At 38.0% G+C, this 26,665-nt stretch overlaps 2 protein-coding genes across 6 annotated transcripts in view; one reads left to right on the top strand and one right to left on the bottom strand.

The window, feature by feature from the left end:
• focad (focadhesin) overlaps positions 1 to 16,959 on the top strand; it is a 32,444-nt gene extending 15,485 nt beyond the window's left edge. For both annotated transcript variants that reach the window (XM_020936403.2, XM_055156063.1), the window contains exons 12-44: positions 1,410 to 1,514; positions 1,621 to 1,722; positions 1,798 to 1,925; positions 2,583 to 2,709; positions 2,791 to 2,925; positions 3,034 to 3,084; positions 3,249 to 3,332; positions 3,939 to 4,077; positions 4,198 to 4,386; positions 4,575 to 4,696; positions 4,896 to 4,988; positions 5,307 to 5,395; positions 5,510 to 5,551; positions 5,778 to 5,886; positions 5,969 to 6,085; positions 7,028 to 7,266; positions 7,338 to 7,427; positions 8,600 to 8,747; positions 8,868 to 8,987; positions 9,074 to 9,196; positions 9,298 to 9,375; positions 9,930 to 10,001; positions 10,206 to 10,308; positions 11,043 to 11,123; positions 11,208 to 11,336; positions 11,407 to 11,522; positions 12,558 to 12,818; positions 12,911 to 13,000; positions 13,644 to 13,821; positions 14,475 to 14,572; positions 14,854 to 15,105; positions 15,176 to 15,251; positions 16,246 to 16,959. In XM_020936403.2, the coding sequence (XP_020792062.2) occupies positions 1,410 to 1,514; positions 1,621 to 1,722; positions 1,798 to 1,925; positions 2,583 to 2,709; positions 2,791 to 2,925; positions 3,034 to 3,084; positions 3,249 to 3,332; positions 3,939 to 4,077; positions 4,198 to 4,386; positions 4,575 to 4,696; positions 4,896 to 4,988; positions 5,307 to 5,395; positions 5,510 to 5,551; positions 5,778 to 5,886; positions 5,969 to 6,085; positions 7,028 to 7,266; positions 7,338 to 7,427; positions 8,600 to 8,747; positions 8,868 to 8,987; positions 9,074 to 9,196; positions 9,298 to 9,375; positions 9,930 to 10,001; positions 10,206 to 10,308; positions 11,043 to 11,123; positions 11,208 to 11,336; positions 11,407 to 11,522; positions 12,558 to 12,818; positions 12,911 to 13,000; positions 13,644 to 13,821; positions 14,475 to 14,572; positions 14,854 to 15,105; positions 15,176 to 15,251; positions 16,246 to 16,319 (3,960 nt within the window). In that variant the 3' untranslated portion in view covers positions 16,320 to 16,959. The remainder of the gene's footprint in view (positions 1 to 1,409; positions 1,515 to 1,620; positions 1,723 to 1,797; positions 1,926 to 2,582; positions 2,710 to 2,790; positions 2,926 to 3,033; positions 3,085 to 3,248; positions 3,333 to 3,938; positions 4,078 to 4,197; positions 4,387 to 4,574; positions 4,697 to 4,895; positions 4,989 to 5,306; positions 5,396 to 5,509; positions 5,552 to 5,777; positions 5,887 to 5,968; positions 6,086 to 7,027; positions 7,267 to 7,337; positions 7,428 to 8,599; positions 8,748 to 8,867; positions 8,988 to 9,073; positions 9,197 to 9,297; positions 9,376 to 9,929; positions 10,002 to 10,205; positions 10,309 to 11,042; positions 11,124 to 11,207; positions 11,337 to 11,406; positions 11,523 to 12,557; positions 12,819 to 12,910; positions 13,001 to 13,643; positions 13,822 to 14,474; positions 14,573 to 14,853; positions 15,106 to 15,175; positions 15,252 to 16,245) is intronic.
• On the bottom strand, positions 15,500 to 26,049 carry hacd4 (3-hydroxyacyl-CoA dehydratase 4). Of its 4 annotated transcripts, XM_055156069.1 has the most exons (10): positions 25,889 to 26,049; positions 24,846 to 24,923; positions 24,012 to 24,077; positions 23,139 to 23,245; positions 22,003 to 22,130; positions 21,055 to 21,164; positions 20,289 to 20,395; positions 17,711 to 17,842; positions 16,643 to 17,611; positions 15,500 to 16,544 (listed from the first exon to the last, which is right to left on the bottom strand). In XM_055156069.1, coding segments are annotated over exons 1-9 (819 nt in total). In that variant the 5' UTR covers positions 25,891 to 26,049; the 3' UTR covers positions 15,500 to 16,544; positions 16,643 to 17,522. The 4 variants fall into 4 exon arrangements, with proteins under 4 accessions (XP_055012044.1, XP_055012045.1, XP_055012042.1 ...); XM_055156070.1 differs by lacking the exons at positions 24,012 to 24,077; positions 24,846 to 24,923 and having other exon boundaries at positions 25,889 to 26,045; XM_055156067.1 differs by lacking the exons at positions 24,846 to 24,923; positions 25,889 to 26,049 and having other exon boundaries at positions 24,012 to 24,378.
• Between the last annotated feature and the right edge of the window lie 616 nt (positions 26,050 to 26,665).

Raw genomic sequence — 26,665 nt, 5'->3', positions numbered from 1 at the left:
TGGCTCATACTAAGCTTAACACTAGTTCTTTTTGTTAAAGTCTGGATATCTTTCTGATGGTTATAGAATTGTATCTAGTTATTGAATGCTTTGTCAAGTTTTATAGTGTTTCCTTTTTTGTACAGGGTCTAATATGTTTTTATTGAACACTATCTAATGAAAAAAACACTTTCTCAGTAATAATGTTAGGGGTTCAATTGATTTCAGGTTTCAGAGCCTTACATAGCCCTGAAGGAGTATACAGTTGTTTCATAAACACTTAAAGCATACTTAAGTTCCAGTGTACTATTTCTGTCCATTTTCACCAAGTATTTATGGAGAATCTAATAATTTTTCAACTATTGAGTAGAATTTCTGGGCTTGTGGTGGCTGTAGTTAGTGTTGTAGATTTTAGAATTCTTAAAAACATGTAAATAAATGACAAGAGATGGGGACACTCAGTTCTTGTTTCTATTTTTTGTTGTTTTAGATTAATATTGTTTAATAATTCAGATTAATAATGTACGATAATCTATGTATGTTGTAATTTATTAGGAAATACCAGAAAAAAAGCATTAAAATGTCTTCTTTAAGTTAAACAGGTACAAAAAAATGCCTTCTTATGACCAAATGAGTCAATGCTTAAATCAATAATGAACTGTACACATTGCAGATTCCTAATTTTATCGATCCACGTGTGGGCAATATGTCAAGGGTCACAAACCTGAAGGAGACTCTGTGCGTGGCCCCACCCCCTCCCACTCAGGTGAAAGGAGGTGGCGACCAGCTGCTTCATGTTAATTAAAGCCCACATATGTCCAAGGAGCGTGACTGCTTTATATGTTTGACCTCAGCACTCACATATGATTAAGTATTAACCCTGCATTGTCCTTCACTCCTCTCTCCGGCTCGGGCCTGTGAGGGCTTAATTGACCGTCTCCCGAAGAAGACGTGAGAGACGGAGAAAGGACGAAGAATAACCTGGACATGATGTTGTGTGGTGTCCTCATTCATATGGGCTTTTAGGATTATGAGCTGATGCTTTGGAAGATGTTATAAGTTAGGAGTCCCAAGCTAATTATATTGTGCAGACATTTTTCATTCAACTATAGGATCACACAAATAAAAATTAACCCGAAATTCATTAAAAAATGTTGAAATGGAAGTATGCAAAGCTGGAGCCTCTCAGTTCTGCAGTTTTTGAACAGGAAGTCATTGAACATTAAGCCATTTTTGTCAATATTGAGGTTTACAGTGCACAAAATGTGAAGATCTACTTTGTTACTATTAATTACTGGAAAAAAAACATAATATGTCTTCTTTAAAATCATTCAATGTTTTCCTTTGCTGGCCACAAGAACTTAAAAATATGGAATTAATGGTTGGATTATTGACTGTTGTTGATCATAGTTTTCTTAACTTGTCTGCAGGTGCCTTCTTTACTGCCTGTGCTGCTGTTCAAGTTGGGGAGGGAGAAGAAGCCTGAGCTTTCCCAGGCTGTGCTCAACTGTCTGCCAAACCTGGGGACACACAAGGTACTGCAGCAGCTGGAATTGTGAATTAGCGATGTGAAGGTGGCAAAAATGACTTTTATTAAGATAAATGATGTTAAAGTTCTCTTCTATTTTACTATGCCTGTAGTTGTGTGTCCCCATGGTGCTCCAGACCCTACACATGTTGGCAAGCGCCCCCAAGCTGCGAGCTGTGGCAATGCGCCTCATGACTGCGCTGTGGAAGAAGCAGGTGTGGTAACGTTTGCTTAGAGTAGTTTGCTCTGAGTTGTTTGCACACTTGTTGTTTAGATGTTACTTTGTACAGGACCGTGTTTACCCCGAGCTACAAAGACTCCTATCCCAACAAGACAACAGGGTGGTGCTGGGACGCGACGCCCAGTGGGAGCAGCTCCTCTCTAGAGCTGCCTGCCTCCGGGACATCTGCACAGAGAGGTCAGAGGGCAGGGATCAGGAGGGCTTCAGTCTGGGATCAGGTTTGTCAGGCCTGACACTGGATTAACTGAAAGAGCAGTAAAAGACCAACAAAAAGTTTGCCCATCCCATTCTTGTAACACAATATGTTCAAATGCATCAGGAGGATTTTGGCAAATCTGGCACTCACAGTCACGGTTAGTGTAGCCTCACCCAGCCTGGGTTTAAGAGGTCACTTTGATCCATGAATTGAACTAACATCTTGTTTTAGAACTGTGTTTTCTATAAATTATTTTTTTGTGAAAAAAATATAGTATTTGTTTTAATGAGAGAGAAAAAAATCATTCAGTGTTCCTGGTCACCTCTCCACATATCTTGCCTCTAATTTGACCTAGTGGTGTCACTTGCTTGTGTCCATGAAGACTGATACATTTAATGCTATACCCTGAAATGTCTCAGGGAAACCAATAACATCATGAGCACAAAATGTTTCCTATACCTGAAAAGTGCAACTTTAATAGCAAAAACTTTAGACACATGCAACATTTTTTTGTTTAAAACAATTAAAAATCAACAATTAAAAACAATCCAAAGAACAAGTCCTAGTAGGGAAGAAATGAAAAATGTTTTCAAACCAGTTAATCAAGAGATGTTTTGCAATGTTTTCCTTTGACTCAGACCATACCAGCATGGAGGGGACATGCTGGCTGCCATCAGTCTGATGTTAAAGCAGTGCACTAAACCAGACCTGGCCACTCCAGCTGCTCTGGCTCTTCAAGGCCTGCATGAGCTTTGTCGGGCAGAGGTCAGTCACAATCGCACACTAAGACTGTATATATTATATATCTACAATTTTATGTTAATTTAATTACTGTGGGTGTTCTAGGTAGTGGATATAGTGTCGACATGGAGGACTTTGGGGCCTGAATTAAGAGCTGATTCTCGTCCACTGATTGTCAAAGCCACAACTGAACTGTTGGCTCTGGTTCCTCAGCTACGGGTAAAATCTGAAGCATATGAGGTACTGCAAAAATAATGTTGTTTTTCATGTAATGCTGAGTGTGTTAGGAGAGGCTAGGATGTGTTGTTTACCTTTTTTCTCTCTTCTTTTTCTTTCTCTCTTTCATAGAATCTCAAGGCAGAGGTGGTTGCTCTGCTCTGGAATTATGTTGTAAACAAGGTCAGTTCTCTATAGAGCTCTTCCTTTTACTGGATTTACATGCTTAACCATGGTTACCATTTTAAAACTGCAAAACATTCAGCGTACATTGTGAAGCAGTAGTAGAAATTCTCTACTACTACAACAAAACACCATACTGCCCTTATGTGTACGCTGTCTTACAGGATCCAGAGGTTGTGAGCTGTGGATACAAGGCTCTGGCAGAATATCCTGAAGTTGATCACAAAGTCACTTTACTTCCTGAGTCTGTAAGAATATTTTTATACCTTTTAAATCTTATTAAAAATATGATCAATAGCGAGTATAGTTAGTTATGGATAGGTTTTAAATGGTTGATTTAGTAATCAGTAGTCAAACATCTTTTCCCCTTTCAAACTATCCCCAAAACACACAAACAGAAAATTATTAATTATGTTTTTTGTTCTCCTGATGTCTGTCACAACTCTAATCTAATCACTAAACCTCTGTATTAAAAACATACTTATCTGTTGGAGGGTGTGCCACCAGCTAGTCTCCATGGAGTTGTCATTGTTTTTCTGGAATGTTCCGCAGTATGGCATTAAATGTGTATTTCCAAAAGAGAAAAGTCAAGTTACAGGTCATATGTGAAGAACAAGATTGTACTGTAAGATTCTGATTGTTTTCAAGGTATTTTTAGCAACAAGAACTCCTTTTATTGCCTTACTGTGGAATAATCCAGACAAAGAATTAACTTCCAACCTCCAAAATGTACATAGAGCACTTTTAATTATCTACAACATAAGAAGTTTCCTATTTTTGGTCATATGTTAAAAATGCTTATAATAGTTACAATAATAATATTTGTTGATTTTTTTTTTTTTTCTTGTCTTCAGGCCCGGCCAGTCACAAAGCAGCCGGAGAGCGAAGAGGATGAGGAGGGCAAAGACAAAGATGAAGAGGAGAAGGACTTGTCTGTGCCTGGTTCTTCTTATGTGAAGCTTCTGTCTCTCACTCCTGCTTCGGTCCTTTCAGGTGCACATCAGACTGCACACAATCCACATGAGGGTCAACTTACAGCTTCAGTCTCACCAGACAAAAGGACCGTCTGTCATCTGTGCATTACTTACTATGATATTATGGCTTGTGTTGTAGCTCTCCAAGTGTTCCTGACGTCGCTTGTGAAACAGGAGATGAAAGAGATGCCTCGGGGGGTGTACTTCTCCGCTTTGAGGCAGGGTGGGCTGCGCTCTGATCAGGGGAAAACCGTGTCCGGGATCCCCTCGTTTATGCTCAAGACTTATGAGAAGAACAAGCAGCCTGGACTCAAGCCAGGACTAGCAGGTCACAGCACAATTTAAGATATGGATAAAAAATATGAATGCAGATTTAAATTGATACTAATACTATTATCAAAACTAGATGCTCACCTCAATAGTTCACATAGTTGGGCCAAACAAAAGGTCTTCTACAACTGTAATATAATTTTTTTTCTAAACTCTTAAATCCTAATTACCTCTTTTGTGTTTCAGGTGGTCTTCTCCTGTGTTATGAGCTGCCAGTGCAGACAGACCGCGACGGTAGACCCATTGACCGCTTCCTGATGAGTCGCAGCCGTAGCTACCAGCAGACCCTCAGCACCCTCATCCATGAGGTAAGGCTACGCAGTGTGCAGATGTCAGGCACCAGGGCTGGGGGTCTGATACGACCTTATGCAAAGATATCCCACTGTCTTTGTCTATTTTTTTTAAGGGGCACTAAACATCTGTTAAATAATATTCAGCAAATAATTCAATTTGTAAAAGTTGCAAAGAGTAAATAATTCAGTGATAGCTTTCTTGTCCTTTGCTCAGGTGAATATTCAGCCTTCAGAATGGCACCGGTCCCTCCTCTTGCCTCAGGCCTGGAGGAGCTTCATGAGCAGAGCTTTCCAGGCTGTTCTTCAGGTTTGCGTCAATTTTGCTTCACAGATAATTTAATAACAATGATTTTATCTTAGGTAATGTTTGAAGTAGGGTCTCATTGACACGTTATACAATTACCAACTAATCCATGAAAACAGTCTGGGTTGTGTTTGTGTGTAATTTAATGTGATACAACTTTTGGTGAAGACTGCCCTCTATTGGTTTTTCATGGTAATATATACACACTGAATGTGGTGTAAAAATGTTTCTAGTTTCATATATACAGTAGCAATTCAATGTCCTTGTAAGAAGCAGTGTCCTGAATGAAGGTCTTTGTTATACGTGTTTGTGTGTGCTCAGGGCCGTCGTGCTGATTTGGAAATGCAACAGAAACAAGGCAAAGCCAACCCTGAGGAGCTGCAGTACCAGCACCACTGTGCCTGGCTCTGGTCAGATCCATTTTTACACTTCAACAATAACTATGGACACACACAGTTTCAGCATTAACATTAAGCAGTAACAGTGTATTATTCATTCATTCATTTTTTTTAAATCACGTGTAGGGCCAGAGATCAGTTAGCAGATGTCATCAAAACTGCCACTAAGTAAGTTTTGTTACACTTAAATTTGCTTTATTGTAGCTTTTGAGTGTCCCAAATATAATTTATATATATATATATATATATATATATATATATATATATATATATATATATATATATATATATATATATATATATATATATATATATATATATATATATATATATATATATATATATATATATTATTTTTTTTTTTTTAAGTAATTATATGTTTTTAAATATGCAGGGATAGCCCAGTTGTCCAGGGGAACTCCATTTTGGCTCTGAGTGGTCTGGCTGCTGTTCTGGCCAAGTACGAGAGCAACCTGCCCACTGACAGTGAGGGCAGCCTGGGGGTAAACTGCTCTATTTGTTTTATTTTGTATTATCATGCAGCCAGTGTGAATAAAGTAACCCTTGTGTGTCTGTATGTGCCAGGCCGGTCCAGAGTTTGTGCCCACCTCCAGCTGGTTGGCCATGGTTCTGGACACTCTGCTCAGCATCATCTACAGCAGCTACAAAGCCAAGGGACAAGTCTTTCCATGGTTCCTCCATGTACGTCTTATTCATTCTTTTTTTACTGAGTTTAATATTTTTTTGAAAATATACAGCTCTTCATTTATCTTATATATATCTATATTGGAAAAGCACAATTATACCACTACCCTGTTTGCTGTCTGCAACTAATATATTTTTAGCAAATTATGAAGTATTTTTTCAAGTTTATCAATCATAAACCTGGAAAAAAGAGCCATTGGCGTGGCCCGATTGAGCATTAATGGTCAACCCCTGCTTCACTTTTCCATCCATCTATTTTCTTCCACGGGTCACAGAGGCAGCAGTCTAAGTAGGGACTCCCGGACTTCCCTCACCCCAGACACTTCCTCCAGCACCTTCTGGTGGACCCCAAGGAATTCCCAGGCCAGCCGAGAGATATAGTCCCTCTAGTGTGTCCTGGGTCTTCCCTGGGGCCTCCTTTCAGTGGGACATGCCCGGAACACTTCCCGTGAGCCATAAGGGGCTGGTGCAAGGAGATCCGGGCGGCAGTCAATGGCAGGGGCCTCGATGACTGGATCTCCGGACATGGAAACTGGCTTCACTTTTCCTATCTGATAAAAATGGCTCTAAATTTGTGCATGTACCCAGAAATTCTTACATGTGGACATATAAAAAATCTGTGATATCCTACAACTGGTCAGACACTTTTAAATACCCTCTAAACATCAAATTTTGCAGTTTGACAGGTAATTCGCTTACAGCAAAAATGACCAAGTAGACCCATATTCTCTAAAACCACAGCTGAGATGTTCATATTAATTTTAAACATTTTATTTAGCAGCTGGATTTATGATGATGGGTGCTGCAAATCAGGCATTCTACCAATCAGTATCAATCTGTCAATACTTTACATTACACTTGCCAAGTAAAATAGATGCTATACAAATTCATCCACACTCATGTTTTCGTACAAAGATGTCTTTACTCTCCTCTTCTCAGCGTTCCTACTCTGGTGAGAACACAGCCAGCGCCATCGCCCGCTCGTGTGCCAGCCTGGCCCTGTCCCTGCTGGTCCCGGTCCTGGTGGTGTGGCAGAGGGACGGGGTAGCTCAGGTCCTGGCCGCTCTACAGTCCGCTCTGCCCGCGTCTCCCTCGGCCGATGATTCCCAGGTGGTACAGTTCCACTCCGGACTGGCTCTGGGCATGGTGCTGTCCAGCCTGCATCACCAGCGCCTCAGGTCTGTTCGGTTAAAGCTGAATTTGGAGCCGCTGAATGTTATTGTGGCTGATGTTTTTGTGTTTTGTCCAGTGATGTTTCAAAGCAGAATGACACTGAGCTAATGTCGAAAGGACTGGATGCGTTGGAAAGCTGCTCTTTCAACCCCAACCTGGAATACAAGTTAGTATAGAATCCATGTATTATTTATTCATTCGTTTTTCAAAATAATCCCAAAATAAGAACACAAATTTTTTTTCTATTTTCTTCATTATTTGTCTCAAAACTAAAATGAAAACAACATAAACGATTCGTTTTTTTGAGTTTTCAATTTTGTGTTTAATTGAATAATGGAAATGGCTTCCCGTTTCTGTAACTTAAACTGCGATGCCGAACTTTACCTCTGCATACAGACTGAACCAGGACTGAACCAGGTCTAAACCTTGTCTAAACCAGGTCTTAATCAGGTCTAAACCAAGTCTAAACAAGAAGTGAACCAGGACTGAACTAGAACTGAACCAGGACTGAGTGTTGAGATGGGCTCAAAGGTGCGCCCGCGTAGACCGTCGGGTGACCATTGCAGAGAAGTGCTAAGCGCAGCCGTCGCCCGATCGTGCTTTGCGGACACCCTGCTCCAGAGGCTCGAGGTTCTCCCTCTCACTCTCAAGTCCAAGATTAGTTCTGGTTTAGACCTGGTTTAGTCCTGCTTCTGTCCCTGTTCAGTCCTCTTGGTTCAGTCCTGGGATCAGTCCTGGTTTAGTCCTGGTTTAGTCCTGGTTTAGTCCTGTTTTAGTTCTGTTTTAGTTCTGTTTTAGTGCGGGTTCAGTCCTGGTTTAGTCCTGGTTTAGTCCTGTTTTAGTTCTGTTTTAGTGCGGGTTCAGACAGTCCTGGTTTAGTCCTAGTTTAGTCCTGGTTCAGTCCGGGTTCAGTTCTGGTTTAGTCCTGCTTTAGACCTGGTTCAGACTTAGTTTAGACCTGTTTCTGTCCTGGGATCAGTCCTGGTTCAGTCTGTGACTTTTGCGTCAGTATGTGGCGCAAAAGTCCGGCATCGCAGTTTAAGTCACGAAAGCAGGAAATGTCCGTAATCCGTTTTTTTTTCATTATTCATTTAAACAGTTTAAGTTTAATTGGATTCAGTTAACAATAAACACCAGTAATTTGCAATTGTCAATAAAAAACTCCACTGCTACCATTTCAACAAGAATATAATCACATCTAACAACAAAATGGTGGAACATGCTGCAGCAGAATCATTTACGCTCTGCAGTAACAGGACTTTTTGAGCAACTACAGTTCAAGAATCTGTTACGTTAACTTTGTAAGCTTAATTTTAATTTCTGGGTTTTGTTTTGCAGTACTGGTTGCTTACTTGGTCTTGGTTTGGTGCTAGCATCTCTGTGCGTACACGGACAGCCAGACCAACAATTCCACGTCACAAAGATTTTAGACAAACTATTGGCCAATCTGCAAGAAAGCAGTGCACAGAGCCGCATGCTGCAAGAGGTACAAGAAGATATCTGATAATTGTGTTTATTTAGTCATTTAAAGTTACATTCTGCAAACACTTGAGGGTGGAATGGTTTGGTTGTAATATTGTGTATTTTCTTATGACACTATTTTCAGGTTTTGGCTTACTCGGTTGCATCTGCTGGTGTTTCTGCCTTCAGTGCTGGACTCATTGACGCGACCAAAGCTGAGGAGATCATGACCACTCTACGCACTTTGACAGAAGAAAGCCAGCAGGTTCATAGACTTTTCTAGACATAACTACGCAAGGTTTGGTCAAAAAAGTGTAGTGGTTCAGCTCTTCTGTTTGTTTATGTGTTTAGACTCCCGGTTTCTCACTGGCTTTAGGTCTGGTGGTCCATGGTCTGTCCTCCTCTGGGCACGGCAAAGCAGAGGACATCCACCCTCGTCTGCTGGCTGCATGGATCAAAATTCTTCTAGCTGAGGTATAAATCGAAGCATATTTAGTATTTTAGGTACAAGATACTATAAAGAACTCTATGTTGAGGTTTAATGATATTGTAATGTAATGTTTATTTGGTTTCAGGGCTGTCCAACAATGCAGAGACTGGCTGCTGTCAATGGCCTGGTGGCTTTAGTGGGTTCTGAGACCTACCTCATTCAAGTGAGTGAGCTGCAGCTGTTTAAATTATTTTGATTATCTTCTACTTGCTTTTAGCCAGGCTGGCGCTACCTAGTGCCTCCGCTCAGTTTCATTTCTCTCCAGCGACTAGGTCAGGAATCAAAATACAATAGACAGTTTGCAAAAACCCCAGAAGTGTGAATTCAGGCACCAGCCATTCAGTGAAGAGCCATACATTCTGTGTTGGCAACGATTCCCGAGATCAAGGATTTAAAACCAGAACAGAGAGAATGTTTGGTGAATTTTATCAAGGGAAAAGACATTATTCCCCTTCTTCCTATGGGATTTGGAAAAAGCTTAATTCACCAGTTAGCCCCGTTAGCGGCGCATTACATACACTTGGGGGTGTACAAATAGCAGCGATTGGTTAACTTAAAAAAAGTATGCGCCTACCGTCGAGCGAATGCTGTATGGTAGATGGCTTCAAGGAAGTGAAACCGGCTGATGAATCAGGTTAACTTGCTATAGCCCAAGTGAACATCCATGCTTCCACTAGTTTACAAAATTTTTATAAAATTGTGTCTTATTTCTAACAGCTGAAAAGTGAGTCAGAGCTCTCCTCTCAGCAGCAGAGCCGTTTGAACGAGGTCATCCGTGCCATTACACAGGTATTATACATACATATATATATATATATATATATATATATATATATATATATATATATATATATATATATATATATATATATATATATATATATATATATATATATATATATATATATATATATATATATAAAACATGAATATTGTTATATCTTACCATCAGCTGAAGATGTAAATACTTAAATACTGTATTTCCATTTCCAGATTATTACGTTCTCTGGAGCCATAGGATTGCAGTCCAACAGTGCATGTTTAGTGGGTCACCTGTATCTGGCCCACATGTCCACTAGTCACAGCCACACAGCAGGTAAAAAACTTCTACTTAAAGACAGGTTCACTAGCAAGGTCCACGCCAGCAACAACATAGTGCAAAGAAGAAGTTTACTGATAATGTACGAGGCGGGGCAGAGATGACTGGGTTTAGTCTCCGGGTGGGGGTTCCGTCTTAATCTTCAATTGGCCGAGTCGGAACAGGACCTTCATAGGCGTCTTATGGCTGAAAGCCGAACAAAATAGGAGGTGGGAGGGTGGGGTCGAGTTAGCCAAGACAAACTAGGATGATGGGAAAGGCTGCTACAAATAGGCTTCTGGGAACTTAGAGGCGTGGTGGAAGTGAGTTGTGGTTCACTGATGAGGAGGAGAGGGTGGTTGAGGCATGGTCCTGCTCCTGAATCTCAATTAATCATATTAACTAAACTTATTATGTTTTTCTAATAAATTGCTTTAGTGGACTAGTACCTGTGATCGTGATTATTTCTCATACTTACACATGAGTCCAGTAACAGCTTGGAAACTAAAGTTGAGATTTTTTTTTTTAATCACAGGGAGTAGCATTTTGCTGTAAAAAAAAAAAAAAAAAAAAAAAAAAGAAAGAAAGAAAAGAAAATCCCTCTCTGTTTGTACAAAATTGCAGGGACAATTTATGCAGTAAAGTTTGGAGTAAAAGTTTTCGAAACCAGAAAATCTATTGAACTTAAATAATTAGTTTTTCTTGCTCTTATTGCTATTACTGAAAAATACACTTTGCTTGTGTGCAATTAGTTCCTCTAGATTTTAGTTACTTACCAGAAAGAAGCGTGATCCGAGCCATCACTGACTTCATTACAGAGGCTGGAAAAAAGGGTGAGTACTTTGCCTACATTGTGTTAAAGGAAAAATATTTATTAATGCTAACAGAGCAATAACTTTTCTTGTCTATCACAATAGGTCCAGAGTTTTCCCACCCAGATCTGGTTAAGACCGCACTCACACCTTTGGCAACAAATGGGTCAAGTTTTCAATTTCCGCCCATCAACTGGAGTTCGGTCCTGTCCCCTCTGATGCGACTAGGATTTGGTATAAGCTGTATCCAGTATATAAGGTCATATAATGTGCAGTTTGATTGACATTCCTACATCTGATTCAGGAGAGGAGATCCAGCATCAGTGTGTGGTGTTGGCTGCCAGTCAGGCCCAGTCTTCCCAGAGTTCTGCCCTGTTCCTGGGATCATGGATGTCACCTCCTCTAGTCCACAGCCTTAGTGTAAGATCTACGTCACATTTATTTGCTGTATGTTTGAATTAGGAGGTTAATCACATGAAAGAGAAAATGCACACCAAAGTTCGTATAGAGGTGCAGATGCAAGGAAACAAAAAATGAAAGTGGAAAAAATGCATAGCACACTCAGATGGCCGATGTCCAAAAGCTTTATTTTTTTATTTTTTTTTTTTTATTCAAATTTTTATTGACAATCCAATAGAAATTCAAATCACAAATGCACTTTTTTTTCACCACCTTCCTCTTTCTTTCACTTCATATATCTCTCTATTATAGTATTTACAATTTTTTTTTTTTTCAGCTTTTTTCCCCCCTTATTCCATTAAGAATATAAAGTAAAAAAAAAATAAAATAAAATAAAAAAAACCAAGAAAAAAAAACAAATATTTGAACATTTGAGTAGCAGTGGACAGATTGTCCCTGATGTTCCTTTATTTTATTTTTTTTATGTTCAGGTATTAATAAAGTCTTTTCATGGTTTCCAGCCTTCCTCATACCTGTTGTATTCCAATCTTTGTGTGAGAGTCTTTTGTGTCATATGAGTAATACCTTCGACAATGTTAATCCAGTCCTCCAAATTCGGTAGTTTGTCACTCATCCATTTTTTGGATATTCTTGCTTATGATCAGCAGAATGTTCCACATAAATGTTTTTGTTCCTTTAACGTCATCTGTCCGTGTGCCCAAAAATATAGTTTCAGCTTTTTTTTTTTTTTTTTTTAAAATAACGTTTCGGCAAAAAAGATAATTTTTCTTTCTTTGGATCACAGTCTGGTCTGAGTGTGCTATGCCTTTTTTCACTTGAATTTTGAGGTGAGCCAGAAATGTCACTTTTATGACAGTTCTGAACAATAAATAATAAATGAATAAAAACAAAATTATTATCATGCTATCTATCGATCTATATATACTATCTATACTATCATCATACTATTACTATCATACCACTATTAACTGACCAGCTTTTTTTTGCTTTTACTTGCTTTACATAATGGTTTAAAATGTCTTGTGGCTTTCGTAGTACCAGACACGAGCGCACCTGTATGAGACATTGGGCGTGTGGATGAAGCACGTAGCAGAGGACAAACTGCAGGTGTTTGTGGAGAGTCTGGGTCTGCAGCACTTCCAGGAGACCGTCCGACCCCAGCGCTTGCCCCTGTGCCGCTCACTCCTGCAGGGGCTCGCTCAGGCCATGGCCCTCCCCAACCCCCCCAACAACTGCTGGAGCCTCCTCTGCTCCACCACCGAGAAGATCTTTAACCTGCTGCCAAATAATATTCAGGTATGTGTAGTGAGCATGTTGTTGTTGTTTTTATAACTGTATTTCATTTGACAACTTTGCTAAATGCCCTTTATCATATTGAATTTTTTCAGGATGCTGAGGTGGAGTTATACGTGGGAATTGCCAAATGCCTCTCAGAGATGTCCGATACTGAAATTGACAGAATAGCCAAAGTTACAGAGGTATTTATCAAAAACTGAGTAACTTTTCTGGTAGAGGGTCCACCACCTGCATGACCCAACTGGATAATATTGCTTTGCCAGAAATGTTCCACAGTCTGGCATTAAACTAATATAGCTTTCGTTTTTATAGTTATAGTTTAATACTTCTAAAACATGCTTTCTTAGTCTTAGATCTGAAACGGGCGGGTTTTAACGTTATGGAATTTTACAGGTGGGTATGCAGGCGGGTAGTGATTACACACGGGCGGGTCAGGACTAAACCAGGTTTAGTTCAGTTCAGGTTTAGTCCTGGTTTAGTCCTGTTTTAGTCCTGGTTTAATCCTGTTTTAGACCTGGTTTTAGTCCTGTTTTATTCCTGGGTTAGTCCTGGTTTAGTCCTCCTGGTTCAGTCCTGGAATCAGTCCTAGGTTAGTCCTGGTTTAGTCCTGTTATAGTCCTGTTATAGTCCTGTTATAGTCCTGTTATAGTCCTCCTGGTTCAGTCTTGAGTAGGATCATGCCTGGCTCACACCAAATTTCCCAGGGGGAGTTCATCAAATTTGTGATGTTTTCTATTGTTCTTATAGCAAACAATTTACATATTTGGCTGTGTTTTTATTTTACTTTAACTTTAGTAACCAGCACCACATTTCATTTTCTTTCAGACTCAGATGGAGAAGTGCTGTTTCGTCCTCTGCTATCTGACGTCCCAGGGCAGGGTTCCTCTTTTGGGTGTCAATGATATCATCTCTGGGGTGCTCCGCGGTTGGCCCAGGCACCGAGTCGACTGGTTACTGCAGCAGACCTTCTACCAGTGTCGCCTGGCCGCCAGCGCTCACACAGGTCCGCCTAGAAATAGATTAAAGCTGAAGTAGTTGTAATTTAAATAACAAGAAGAAAGACAAACTTTATTGATCCACAAGGGAAATTATTTGGACACAGTAGCCCACACATCACAATATAATATAATAAAGAGTAAAAAATATAAATGGTAATAATAAACTCTAAATAAGCAGTGTCAAATTTACTCTGCATCTTGAATTGTATTAAGCAATAACTATAGTTGACACGTTATAGATGGAGCCACAAGAGGGCACTTTAGTTAAATAGTGTTTGGCTGTGTGGTTGTGGTGGCTCTAAACCAGGAGATCTACCGGTAACTCTCCACCCCCTTCCAAGTAACTCGCCAAGGGACTTCTGAATTACACATATTGAATAAGTAAAATGTGACTAAATTTAATGCCTTTTACCATTGTCCTTGTATCATTTTGATGCCTAACTTTGTGCACTAATTAATGGATAATGGTTTATGTTTTATAGGCATCTAACTGTACCTCATCTAAGGCTCGCTTTTGCCTCTTTTATATACTAAATTCCTTGTGACTTCTAAAACTAGTAGCTCTCTGGCATTTTTGTTTTGTAAAGGTAACTCACCGGAGGAAAAAGGTTGGAGACCCTTGCTCTAAACATGGATAACTGTTCTGCTGTTTTCTTAGGTGTGACCAAAAGAATGGAGTGGCTCTTGGAGTTGATGGGACTCATCAGAAATATTGTGTATGGTGCGACCTCTGTGTCTTGTGGCGACGTTAAAATGGTTTGTTTTCCATTAAACGTTATCCTCCACTGTACATTATTCATTATGTCTTTGCTAGTAGTCAGTGTTGGGACTTGTGCATGTACCAAAAACATTTATTTGAGATCATTTTTTGAGCACCTTTTATATACATTCTTTAATCTAGCATTACTACTACATTTAATTCATCCTCATTAGAAAAGACAAAAGCGTTTACTTTGATAGTAACCTTAATACTTATATGTTTTAGATTGAAATGTCTAACAAACATGCATGAATTGTTGCTTTTAAATTTCTTTTAGGCCATAGACTTCCTGCTCCAGGTCTTCAGTGCAGCTGTTGTTTCCTGGGGTGACCACTCAATGCCTCTTCTCCTCGGTGTCCGGGCCCAGTGGTTTCCATGGCAACCCAATTCCAAACCTCCAACTATACAGCACGGACTCTACGGAAAAGAGTCGTTCCTGGAGCATTCCCTGCCGCCGTGCATTTTTGGGCTTTCTCACAGCCTGCCCCTGCTGCTGGCCAAAGACCCCTGGAGCAGTCAGACACATAAGGCAGGTCCAGGAATAGCGAGAGGTTTAATCGCTTAATCCAGCAAATGTTAAGGTCTTTTTGTTGTTTCAGTTTATCGACTGGCACCTCAGTGTGACAGAGGCCCCACAAGAGAATATATCGGCAGCCAGCCTCTCCACAGTTAAAGGTAAAGAACAGTATTTTAGAGAACTCAAGACTATTGTCACAATTCAGCCTAATGTTAAACCAATAGAGATTGTAAGATGTTAAATACAAAACATGTAAACATGTTAGCTTATAGTAGTGCAATTTCTGAATATTTCCATATTTTTCTGACTGTAAGTCGCTTATAAGTCGTGAGTATAAACCGCACCAGCCAAAAAATGTGTAATGAAGAAGAAAAAATATATACAATAAGTCGCATCGGACTATAAGTCGCATTTTTTGGGGGAAATTTATTTTATAAAATCAGAGACCAGGAACAAACATTTAATCTCAAAAGGCAAGTTCTAGTAATAACAATAGAACAGAGAACAACAGGCTGTTAATGTCACATATGAACAGTTCTTCAGATAAATATAGCAAAATTCCATAACAGAACAAGTTTACCAAACTCTCCATCTCACTCCAAATCACTAAATCCATTCAATTCTTCATTCTCGGTGTCACTTCTGAACAACTCCGTGACCTCCGGAGGTAAAGGGAGCGCCACTTCCTCTTCTGTGTAGCTCTCCTCAGACTCAGCATCAGTTCCAGTTAGAATTATTCCGGCCTTTCTGAATCCCAGCAGGATGGTTTCAGTTGTCTGTATGTTTGTTTAAATTTTAAATTGTCAGTGATACAGAAGTAATGGTGTGATCGACTGACATGATACTAAGACAGGACAGAGGCTCTTTCTCTTATTTCTGCAGCTGACATGGGCAGTAGAGTGCAAAGTGACAGTGGTATAGGAACACACAAGCCTAGAGCGCCCTCTATAAGTTGCTGGATAACCCAAACCATGAAAAAAGTATGATTTATAATCCAAAAAATATGGTACTTTGACAGGAATGCCCATTGAATCCTAAACAACTAAAATAATGGCACAATATTTCTTCATAATAGACATGTAGATTTGTTAAATGGACACTTTAGTTCTCCTTGATTGAATTAAAATCAAATTATTGTTATTGTTGTTTCAGCTTGTCTCCTGGCTTTGCGCTCCTGTCCAGACTTCAAGAAGAAAACCATTTGGACCAGAGCTTGCGGCTGGTAGATCAACAAATAAATCCCACCTCTGCATGGACTGAAGTACAAACAGGCTTACATGTTCCTCGAAAACTTGTTGAAACAGGAACTGCTTAAGCTCCTAATGCTGCTTTTGTAAAGTTCTCAGTTCTTTGGCAAAAATCTCATTTCAATTTTGTTTTCTTTTTCTTGTTCCATTTATCAAGATGATGCCTTCTCTCTTTCAGCAACTGCCAAATAGTTACAGTACCACCTGCAAGATTAAAAAGCAAACCATTTCATCATTAATCATTAAGTATTATGTACAAATAGTTACACAATGATGTTGTTCCATCATTACCGCATCCTTACCAAGTGCCAAAAGTGTAGCCAATCAGAACAAAGTGGAGGTTGGTGGGTGTGGTCACTGTGGAGTTGTGGAGTCACTGGACTGATGTGTAGTGAAGCCTGAGGAAACAGTTTTACAAAAGGACAATGGTGTTCCATAAAAGGGTCTAACTCCAGAAGCCAGGCCTATGTCAGTACATTTGTATTTTTTTTAGGATCATTTTGGATCCATAAACAAGGGTCACTTCATGTTTACATAAAAACCTGGCAATGGCGGCCTGAAAGCTGTGCACAGTAATAAGATGTCTCAGTACTGACAACAATAAACCAAAAAAGTACCATTCTGGTGTTTGTGTTTGCTTCTTATTAACAGCTCTGAGCATGTTTAAGTCTTTGTACTTCGCAGTGGATCCTTTAGCCCTCACCCACACACACTTTCCTCTTGCTCGTGTGCTTTGCCAGCTCACTTCCTATTCTTCATAACGCTTCCCCTTTGCTTTCATTGATTTAGAGTTTGGACAGTAGAGTAAAGAAAAAGTGACAAACATCCAGAAAAGAGAAGAAAACAGGTCACATTTTGAGTCTTAAAGAAATCTGAAAAAATACTAAACATGTGAACAGGTCAGCGGATAGTCGTGGAATTTCTGAAAGTTACTTGATAAAAATGCTCAATGAATCCAATACAACAAACAACAAAATGTCACAGTATTGACTCTTTTAACAAATAATAAACTAATAGAAATGTTAACTGTTGAAATCATGGCCCTCTGTGTGCTGGACACTTTAGTCCTCCTTGATATAAATAAAAAAATATTGTTATTGTTGTTTCATCTTGACTCCTGGCTTTGAAGCCCTGTCCAGATTTCAAGAAGAAAACCATGTTCTCAGTTCTTATGGAAAAATCTCATTTCAATTTTGTTTTCTTTTTCTTGTTCCATTTGTCCAGATGATGCTTTCTCTCTTTCAGCAACTGCCAAACACTTACACTTCCACCTGCAAGGTAAAAAAAGCAAACCATTTCATCACTAATCATCAAGTATTACGTACAAATAGTTACACAGTGATGTTGTTCCATCATTATTGCATCCTTACCAAGTGCCAAAAGTGTTAAGTAGCCAATCACAACGAAGTGGAGGTTGGTGGATGTGGTCACGGTGGAGTTGAGTACATCTGAAGGTGGAGTCACTGAACTGATGTGTGGTAAAGCCTGGTAGAGAGTGAAACCTGTGGAAACAATTTTACAGAAGAATTTTACAGATTTTATTTTTTTTTTTACAGAAGAGAGGTACATTAGTCTTTTTTAGAATAATTTTGGCTCCATAAACAAGAGCCACCCCACATATTCACAGAAGCTTGGCCATGGCAGCCCTAAGATTGTGAACAGTCATAAGATGTCTCAGGATCATGAAAATAATAAATTAAAAAAAAAAGAAATTACAGCCATTGTATTGTCTGTTTGTTTCTTATTAATGGTTCTGAGCATGTTTAAGTCTTAAAAAAATGTCTGCTGTGTATTGCAGTAATTGTGTGTATGTGTGTGTTTTAACTGATGTGCTTTACTCGTGTTTATCTGCTTTGCCAATTCACTTCCTGTTCTTCACAACTCTTCCCGTTTGCAATCTTTGACTTTGACAGTGGAGTAAACTTAAAAGTGACTAACATCCAGAAAAGAGAAAATGACTCACATTTTGAGTCTTAACACACATTTTGAGTTAAGGCGGGAGATGCGGCATTTAAAATATCTTATAGTACAAAAAATAAATATATTTTTGAAAATATATATAAATAAAAACTGTATATGTTTTTGTTTTTACATTGTTGCTCGTACCATTTTACTTTTATATATCTTCATTTGGTTCCTGTTGCATGATTCAAGCACATAAACCTTCTGAATCTATATTTCTAATCTCCTTTCTTCTTTGTCTGATAATTCATGTGGCTTGTTATAACACGTGTTACTACTATCACTGTCCATCAGATAAACAAAAACATGTTCAGGCAAAGTCTGGTCTTGATGGTCGACGACAATATAAGATAAAACATGACAGAAGTCTAAATATCCCTAAATGAGCCCTGTCAGAAGTTGGGTCACACAACTGTCTTCAAATATTGTGTATTTCTCTATAATTATTCATTATATGATCGCTGCCTAATTGTACACATTATTTATGGCATTCTGGATGTTTAAGAGCTAATATTTAGTGCAATGTATGAGTTATTACACAGTAAGATAATTTTTACTTTTTATGCTAGTGTATGTTGATATTCTTGTTATTTGTTTTTTACAGTTTTAAACCACCAAAGACCACTCCATGTTAACACAAAACAGATTAACTACACATGGTCAAAGATGGACACATACAGGTTCATTTTTCAACCACACGGCGACTACACCTTATAAACAGTCTATACATGAGTCTGTGGCAGCTGCTGCACACCATGGATCTATAATAATAAGAAAAACTTATTATAGAATATGATTTTATTATAGTTTTATGCTGCACACACCTGGAGCTCTTGAAATCTCTAGGAGAGTCTCTCACACATGGATCTATAAGAATTTATAGAATAAGATTTTATTATAGTTGACTCCCAGGTGAGATGAATGGAGTTTACATTTTATAGTCTCAATGTCTATACACCACAAGGATGCACTGTTATTTTTAACGTCCTATTACAACCAACAGTTCTGTAGCCTGATTGACATCAACTTGGCCTACATATGATCACATCAAGCACAATCTAAGTTACACACTGTAAAATTGGCTCACTTGATTCCTGCAAAGTCCAAACTCTGCTTCAAATCACATTGGCTGTTCTCCTTGCATTTGAAAAGGCCCGAGGTGATCATTCACAATATATACAATATATATCTGTCTACACGACTAAAAATCAATAGTGATTAATTGTCTAGCCCTCAATAAAATATGAAGAGTTAGTTGTTATCATGGCACTACTTAATTCAGTGAAAGAAGTTCTTTAGTCATTCACATAATTATAATGAATATGATGAATATGCATGTGTGCTGCATTTTATTTGCACTATACCTGATTATAAACAGAACTGAATAATGCACTTACTTTTAATTTTTATCTGTTTTTATAGACACCAACTCCTGCAAGGCAGGTTCCAACAGCACAACAGTCTAGGGAGTGGACCAGTTTTCAACATGCAGCTCAATAAGGCACAGTACTTTTTATTGTCTCCACAGGGAACTTGTCCTCTGCATTTGAGACATCGATCAATCACTGTAGGGAAACCTTGAGCAAGACTTGATCAGGACTAGGTTAGCTGGAATCCGTGCATTACATATAGTGCATGTTTTGAGGTGATGGGGAAACTGAAGTGCCCAGAGGAAACCCCCCATCAGACCCCGTGTCCAAGTCCATGAGCAAGAGCCATCTAAATGTCATGCAGGCAGCTGCAGCAGAGGGAGGTGTCACTACTGTTACTTTATAATTACGGTATTTACTCTGAATTGAACAATGATAATTTTAACTTCCACACCCAAGAGCGTTGTGAACACTGTGGAAAATAACAGTTTGAATTCCTAAAGTTACTTGAACATGTTGAAAAGTGTTAGCTACTACTCTGTCACACTCTTGGTGGTCTGAGGACATTATAAAAGATACTCCAGTCTCTAAATGTGACCGTATAGAAGAGACTGACCTTCAGTAGCCACAGACAGCGCGTACAGAGGGATCCACAGTGTGTAGCGGGTCCACAGCATAGTTACAGAGGGCCTGTCCATGGCACACAGCAGTTCATGGGGGTACCTGGCACACATCAAACACAGTCACATCACACACACTCTGTAATAACACACTGTTTACATCAGAAGACATCAGGTGACATAGGACATACAGCTTAAAGTTAGTTTTGCCCTGATTATTTCCTTTAATATGCACTATGTAACTTTTTTTGTGCAGGCCTCCATTGATATGTTACTGTGGCATCACCAAGTTACGGGTCAGATCTCTGGAGAGGTAAGCTCGCTCACAGTAAGAATGTGAATTTGCAAGAAATCTTTAGTACAGTAATAATAAAAAAAAAAAAAGGAAACATCTGTAACTGAATAAAATACTAAACTAAACTACTAGACGAAATAAATACAAGATACATATGTTGAAACATCCCATGCGCAGAATTAAAATCTCCATGTTTGCAGACCCAGTCAGAAAAGTTACTTAGTGCATCTTTAAACTGTGTCCAGGGCTGGAGAGACTCTTGGTTTGCCCTTATGGTATTGGAGTTATCAAAATACTACTTGAAAAACAAGTTCTAAACAAGTTCTAACCCCTGGAGCAGAATTACTCAGCAGGTTGTATCTCATGTCAGTACTTGAAAGGACAAAACAATGCATCCTATCATAAGACATTTTTTAATATTGTAATTAGCAAAACTGATTTTTATCAACAATTTTGGCACGATTTACCTTAAGAGGTCTTGAATGTTCCAGAGGAGAAACAGCAGACACACGACAGGTTTACTCTGCATCTCCTCCAGCAGGATCACCATTATCAAGAGCACATTCTTCTCTGTGACCTTCAAATAAACACATTCACTAAATATAAGTATAATTTAGTAAACAAGATAATAACCAGAGGTGGGTAGAACTCAGTCACATTTACTTGACTAACAAAAGCTTCATGTTGACAGTATTAGAACATCAGAACATTAAATCAGAACATTTGTGTTTCTTGCACTGCTCCTTCAGATATTATATTGTCGTGGTAAATGGAAAATACCAAATTTTTAGCATTTATTTCTTGTTTTGTCCTTACAGTTACATTGAGATATTACGTCCTGACAGTTACTCTTACATAAGGCTGTGCAATTAATCTGCTTTTGATCGTGATTTCAGTTTGTGTGTCAAATAATCTCCAAACTCATATACTCGAGTTGGAACAATTTAAAGCTTAACAAAGTTTATTTTGGGATATTTTTTATATAAATAAGTATATTTATTTAATTTTTTACACATAGAGATTGTAGAACAGCTGGATATATAGTTTATTTTGGATACATTTATGTTTTCTATGCCTTATTTCATGTTCAAAGTTTATTTTATTCGTTTTATGTTTTATACATCGCAAACCTTCTCTAAAGTACAGATTTGTAACCTGAATTTATTTTCAATTTGAAAGTTCTACGTAAATTATTAATAACAAAGTGTTTTTCTTGAGAGATGCTGAATAAATGCATTGTGTAACAAAAAAATAATCCTTTGAATAATCATGATTCGTGATTTGAATATTGATCAAAATATCATTATAATCGAGCAGCCCTACCCTTACAATTACTCATAGTTGAATACTTCTTTCTAATATCATGGGCCATTGCTTTGTACTTTTACTTTAGTTACATTACTCTGAGCACAGACCTGTATGAAGCGTGGCAGGAGTCGGGCTTTCTCGATGCCGTCTGCGATGTGGAAAAGCTCCAGGAAAGACAGCAGCTGACACAGACTCATGACAAAGCCGACCGAGTAAAACGTGTCCGCCAAGGCATCTGCAGAATCACAAAAATATGACACATTCCTATGAAAATATTGTGTTGTTTTTACTCCATAAAACCACATTAGAATAGAATATTAACATGAGACTTTTTAGCACAAGAAAGTATTAATGTATATTTTTTTAATTCAATGTATTTTTTGGTCAATCAGCATCAAGTGGGAGTACTTGCTTACATTATCTCAAAAGCTTTGTTATTTACTACCCCTTCAGTTTTAGTTTTCTGGAAATGTGCATTAATTCATGTTTGTCCATCCAGTTACATTCACTTCAAATTATAGATTAGATGTTCCGTTTAGATACTGATTTTGTTACTTTTACTTGAGTATTTCCTCAGACCACTACTTTATACTTGTACTTGAAGTAAAAGTAATAGCTTATTTGATCAGTGTTTCCCAAATTTTTTTTCTGGGGACCCATATTTTAAAAGTCACAAAGCTTCGTAAATTTGTAAATCACTAAATAAAGGTGGATTTGAGCATTATTGAACGTTAATGAGGATATTTTATTATTGACCGAGTGATCATGTCTCTCTGAACAACAAAAGAAACAAATAAAAACACTAATTGAATCAGCATTAAAAGGTAAAAGTTGACTATTTGGACAAGAAATGTATCCCATTTCTTTTTCTTTTCAACATTCAATTGAACCAGCAATACTGGAACAAAATAGTCAATAAAATAATTACAAAAAGATTAGAAATTATACAAAACATGTCTTTGTAGGACGTTCCAGTCTGGGGTGCAGGAGGAAAGCTAAACACGTATATCAGGTGACCCAAAAAAAATCTCTTGCCACCCACCTGAGAGTTGCGACCCAGTCTTTGGGAAACAATGTACTAGAGTATTATTTTTGGCTACTCTGCCCTTTAGACTTTGACTTTCACTTTAATTTTTAATCATTTCTACTGCACCAATCTTTAGACCCATACAATGTTGTTCACTTTCATAGTTTTATACATTGTTCTCTGTTAGAATTTAAAAATGAGTCAAAGTGAATCTACCTTTCCCGAAAGTCAAAAACCTGGCGATGGTGTTGGTGAGGATCCACGTGTGTCCACAGAACTGCAGCAGGTTGTACACAAAAATGTAGGTGAGCCTGAAGCTGAGCCTGCACACAGAGGACAGGGATGTAAAGCAAAAATTTAATCATTATAAGCTTGAGTTTACTAATATGCCATGGATCTAGGGGTGTGCAAAAATATCAAAATATCGATATACCGTGTCATTTAATGTGCTGATACAGTATTGAGGCTATTGTGGGGTGTATTTTTTGGTATATTTTTCTCAATTATTTTATTACAGAGCCACAGTTTTGTTGTTTGTTTAGAGGAAGGAAACTCATTTATGCAACACATTTGACATTTTCACTGTTTTGAGGATTAAAATGTTTGTGTTTCATATGAACTTTGCACAGGAAGTGGTTTAACAAAGACTTTTAATATCACAGCCATCATTTAGCCTTGAGTTTTTATTGAACCATATCGAATCGATTTGGAATATATCGTATCGAATCGAAAGCTCACTGTATCAAGATATGTATTGTATCATGGTCTACGTTTTGAGGTATTGTAGCAACATCTTAATGATACCCATCCTTACAAGGATCAGTTCTGATTCTTGTTCAAACAATGGACGACAAGAAAAACACACATTAGTTTATATTTTTTGTAAAAATATAATCAACTCTGGGACCATAGACTGTACACCTGAGAGGAGCACTATGTAACTTTTTGCTTGTGGGTCCTGCGTTTTTTTTTTTTCTCGATGTGTTGGTCGGTCTTTGTTTGGTCTGCCTGGAATGTTCCACAATATGACTTTAAACAGCTCAACCTTACATTTATTCAATTACAGGTGGTTTTATAGCTCAAAAATACCTAGAAAAACAGGCATTCTGACTGTGAGCGGGGTCATCTCTCCACAGATCTGACCTGTAAAATGATCTGGTTTGGGTAGAATGGTTAAATACAATACTGTGAAATGTTCCAAAGCAACAACATCTCTGACCCTCTACCAGAAAAGTTACACAATGGCTCTTTAACGCAAGACCAATAATAGTATCAAAGCAATAACAATTAGAAAAGCAAATGACAGACATTGTATTAGAAAAGTTACACAGAGCACCTTTAATGTTGCCAGATTGTTCACTTTTGAGATAGTTTGAATAAATACTACTACTACTACTAATACTACTACTACTATTAATACTACTACTAATACTACTACTACTAATCTACTACTACTAATATTACTAATAATACTACTACTAATACTACTAATACTACTAATACTACTACTACTAATATACTACTAATACTACTACTACTAATACTACTAATAATACTACTACTAATACTAATAATACTACTAATAATACCACTAATACTACTACTAATACTACTACTAATACTACTACTAATACTGCTACTAATACTAATAATGCTACTAATAATACCACTAATACTACTACTAATACTACTACTAATACTACTAATACTACTACTAATACCACTAATACTACTACTAATACTAATAATACTACTAATAATACCACTAATACTACTACTAATACTACTAATACTACTACTAATACCACTAATACTACTACTAATACTACTACTAATATTACTACTAATACTACTAATAATTCTACTACTAATACTATTACTAATACTACTACTACTACTACTACTACTCAACTAAGTAGTTACCTTTTTTTGAGTGTCCATTGTCTTGGTTTATTATGTGACTCTGCCTGTGCTATGAGGAATAAGACGTACCGTGCAAACCTGCAAAAATATGTCCATGTCACCAAACCATAAACTTCTCCATGGTCAACACAGACGTCAGGAATAAACAAGCACGTTTCACTGCAGCAGAGTTGTAAATATCAGGGATTCCGGTTCCACGCTGTCCGTGCTCGCAAAATGTATTGCACAAGGTCATGCTGTTATTTCAGATCAGTTTACACTTGGTTTGTTTTAATGTATAAAAGCTGAAACAGAAATTGAAAGTGCACATGGCAAGTTTGTTCATTCATTTATCATTAGTACATTGTTTGGTGAGATAGTACCTGTAGTAAATAGAGGCCACATATGAAAATGATATTGCAAAATAAATTGAAAAATTGCAGGAAGTAAAGCTAAGTTATAAAACAAACCGAAAAACTTGTTAATGCAAAGACTAGACTTTTTTGTGACCCTACATATTTTATTTAACAGTATAAAGTTGTTTTCATGTATGTAAGCTGCTTATCATAATAATAAATATTGTGTAAATTAGGGTTGTCCTTGTGTACTGTATCAAAATCGGAATTACCTAATGTGAGTCATCTTTAACAATCCAAAAGTAAAATTATGAACAACAAAACTGACAAACTAGGGATTTTTTGTAAACACTTTTTTTTTTTCGAAAAAACTTGAAAAAGAGAAACAACTTGTAAAATGAGCTTAGCTGCATTTTTGTGAAATGAGTAGCCCAAACTCTCACAGGCACTTGTACATTTGTACAGCTGGAATTTGAGAAATGTATGAGAGTATGTATGGAGTTAGAAACAAGTACACTGTTAACAAAGATTATTACCTTCACTTCACATGAGGAACAAACCCAAACAAATAATGATGACTTAAACTGCAGTATTCCTCTTTCTTAGATGATGCATGAATTCCAAAGCAGCAGTACTGAAGACTGGACTGTTATTCCAAATCCCACCCTAAAAAACTGCATTCCTCTCCACATCTGGGACACTACTCACATTCTGCTCCTGGTCTGGTGCAGTCAGGTCCTGTAGTCAGGTCCTGTAGTCCCCGCTGATCCTCAGTGGAGTCGGGACAGGAGCATTTTTACTCCTCCGAGACGCGTTCACAATGCAGAGCACACACATGTGAAAGTACACAAATGAGAGGAGGCTCGTGTAGGAAGTTCACATTCCGAGACGGGCTGATGTCACGCTGGGCCCGCCCTTGGGTGCTCTGTACAGGGAAACTCTCCGTTGTTATGTCAGCAGAGAAGAAAGATACCTCTATAAACCTGAGAACAAGGCTAGGGGCTATGTAAGAAAGGACACTGAAGGAAAATACTGGAGTAGTGGTGTCTAAAAGCATATTTAATCCTCAAATTAAAGGGTCTATATCACACTGCTTTCTGGTCTATGTTATAATGTTGTTTCCTCATAAAAAAAAAAGTTGTGTTTTGTTTCATTCACACATGTTTATCGCACAACACCTGCACCTGAAAAACACTCAACTCCAGGTATGTTTTTGAGGAGGTAACAACATTCTGACATGACTTAAAGTTCACAAGAATCAATTTTTGTGTAATATAGGACCTGTTTTGTTTTTGTTTTTGCTAGTATCATTTAATATAAACAAACGTAGATTAATTCCTTTTCATTTTGTTAATTGTAAAGAGGTGGATTGAGGTGCAAAAGTAACAGACCTTACACTTCACCATGGCAAGCAGCAGATTTTCATTTACGTGTTTTTATTGTTGACAGTTTTGGCCCTACATGTACGACCCAGACTCTTTAATC

This window comes from Boleophthalmus pectinirostris, unplaced genomic scaffold, assembly GCF_026225935.1.
Source record: "Boleophthalmus pectinirostris isolate CB_2022bp ecotype Guang Dong unplaced genomic scaffold, ASM2622593v1 HiC_scaffold_20, whole genome shotgun sequence".
In the NCBI taxonomy this organism is placed as follows: domain Eukaryota; kingdom Metazoa; phylum Chordata; class Actinopteri; order Gobiiformes; family Gobiidae; genus Boleophthalmus; species Boleophthalmus pectinirostris.
This window is presented reverse-complemented; position numbering and strand designations above follow the sequence as displayed.

Excerpts from the sequence above, each read along its gene's own strand:
- hacd4 (XM_055156068.1), bottom strand. The coding sequence starts at position 24,232 with ATGTCTGTCATTTGCTTTTCTAATTGTTATTGCTTTGATACTATTATT. Across the intron at positions 20,396-21,054 it reads AACATTCAAGACCTCTTAAG|GTACCCCCATGAACTGCTGT; the intron begins GTAAATCGTGCC and ends GATGTGTGCCAG. Across the intron at positions 17,843-20,288 it reads GCTGTCTGTGGCTACTGAAG|GTTTCACTCTCTACCAGGCT; the intron begins GTCAGTCTCTTC and ends TTGTTTCCACAG.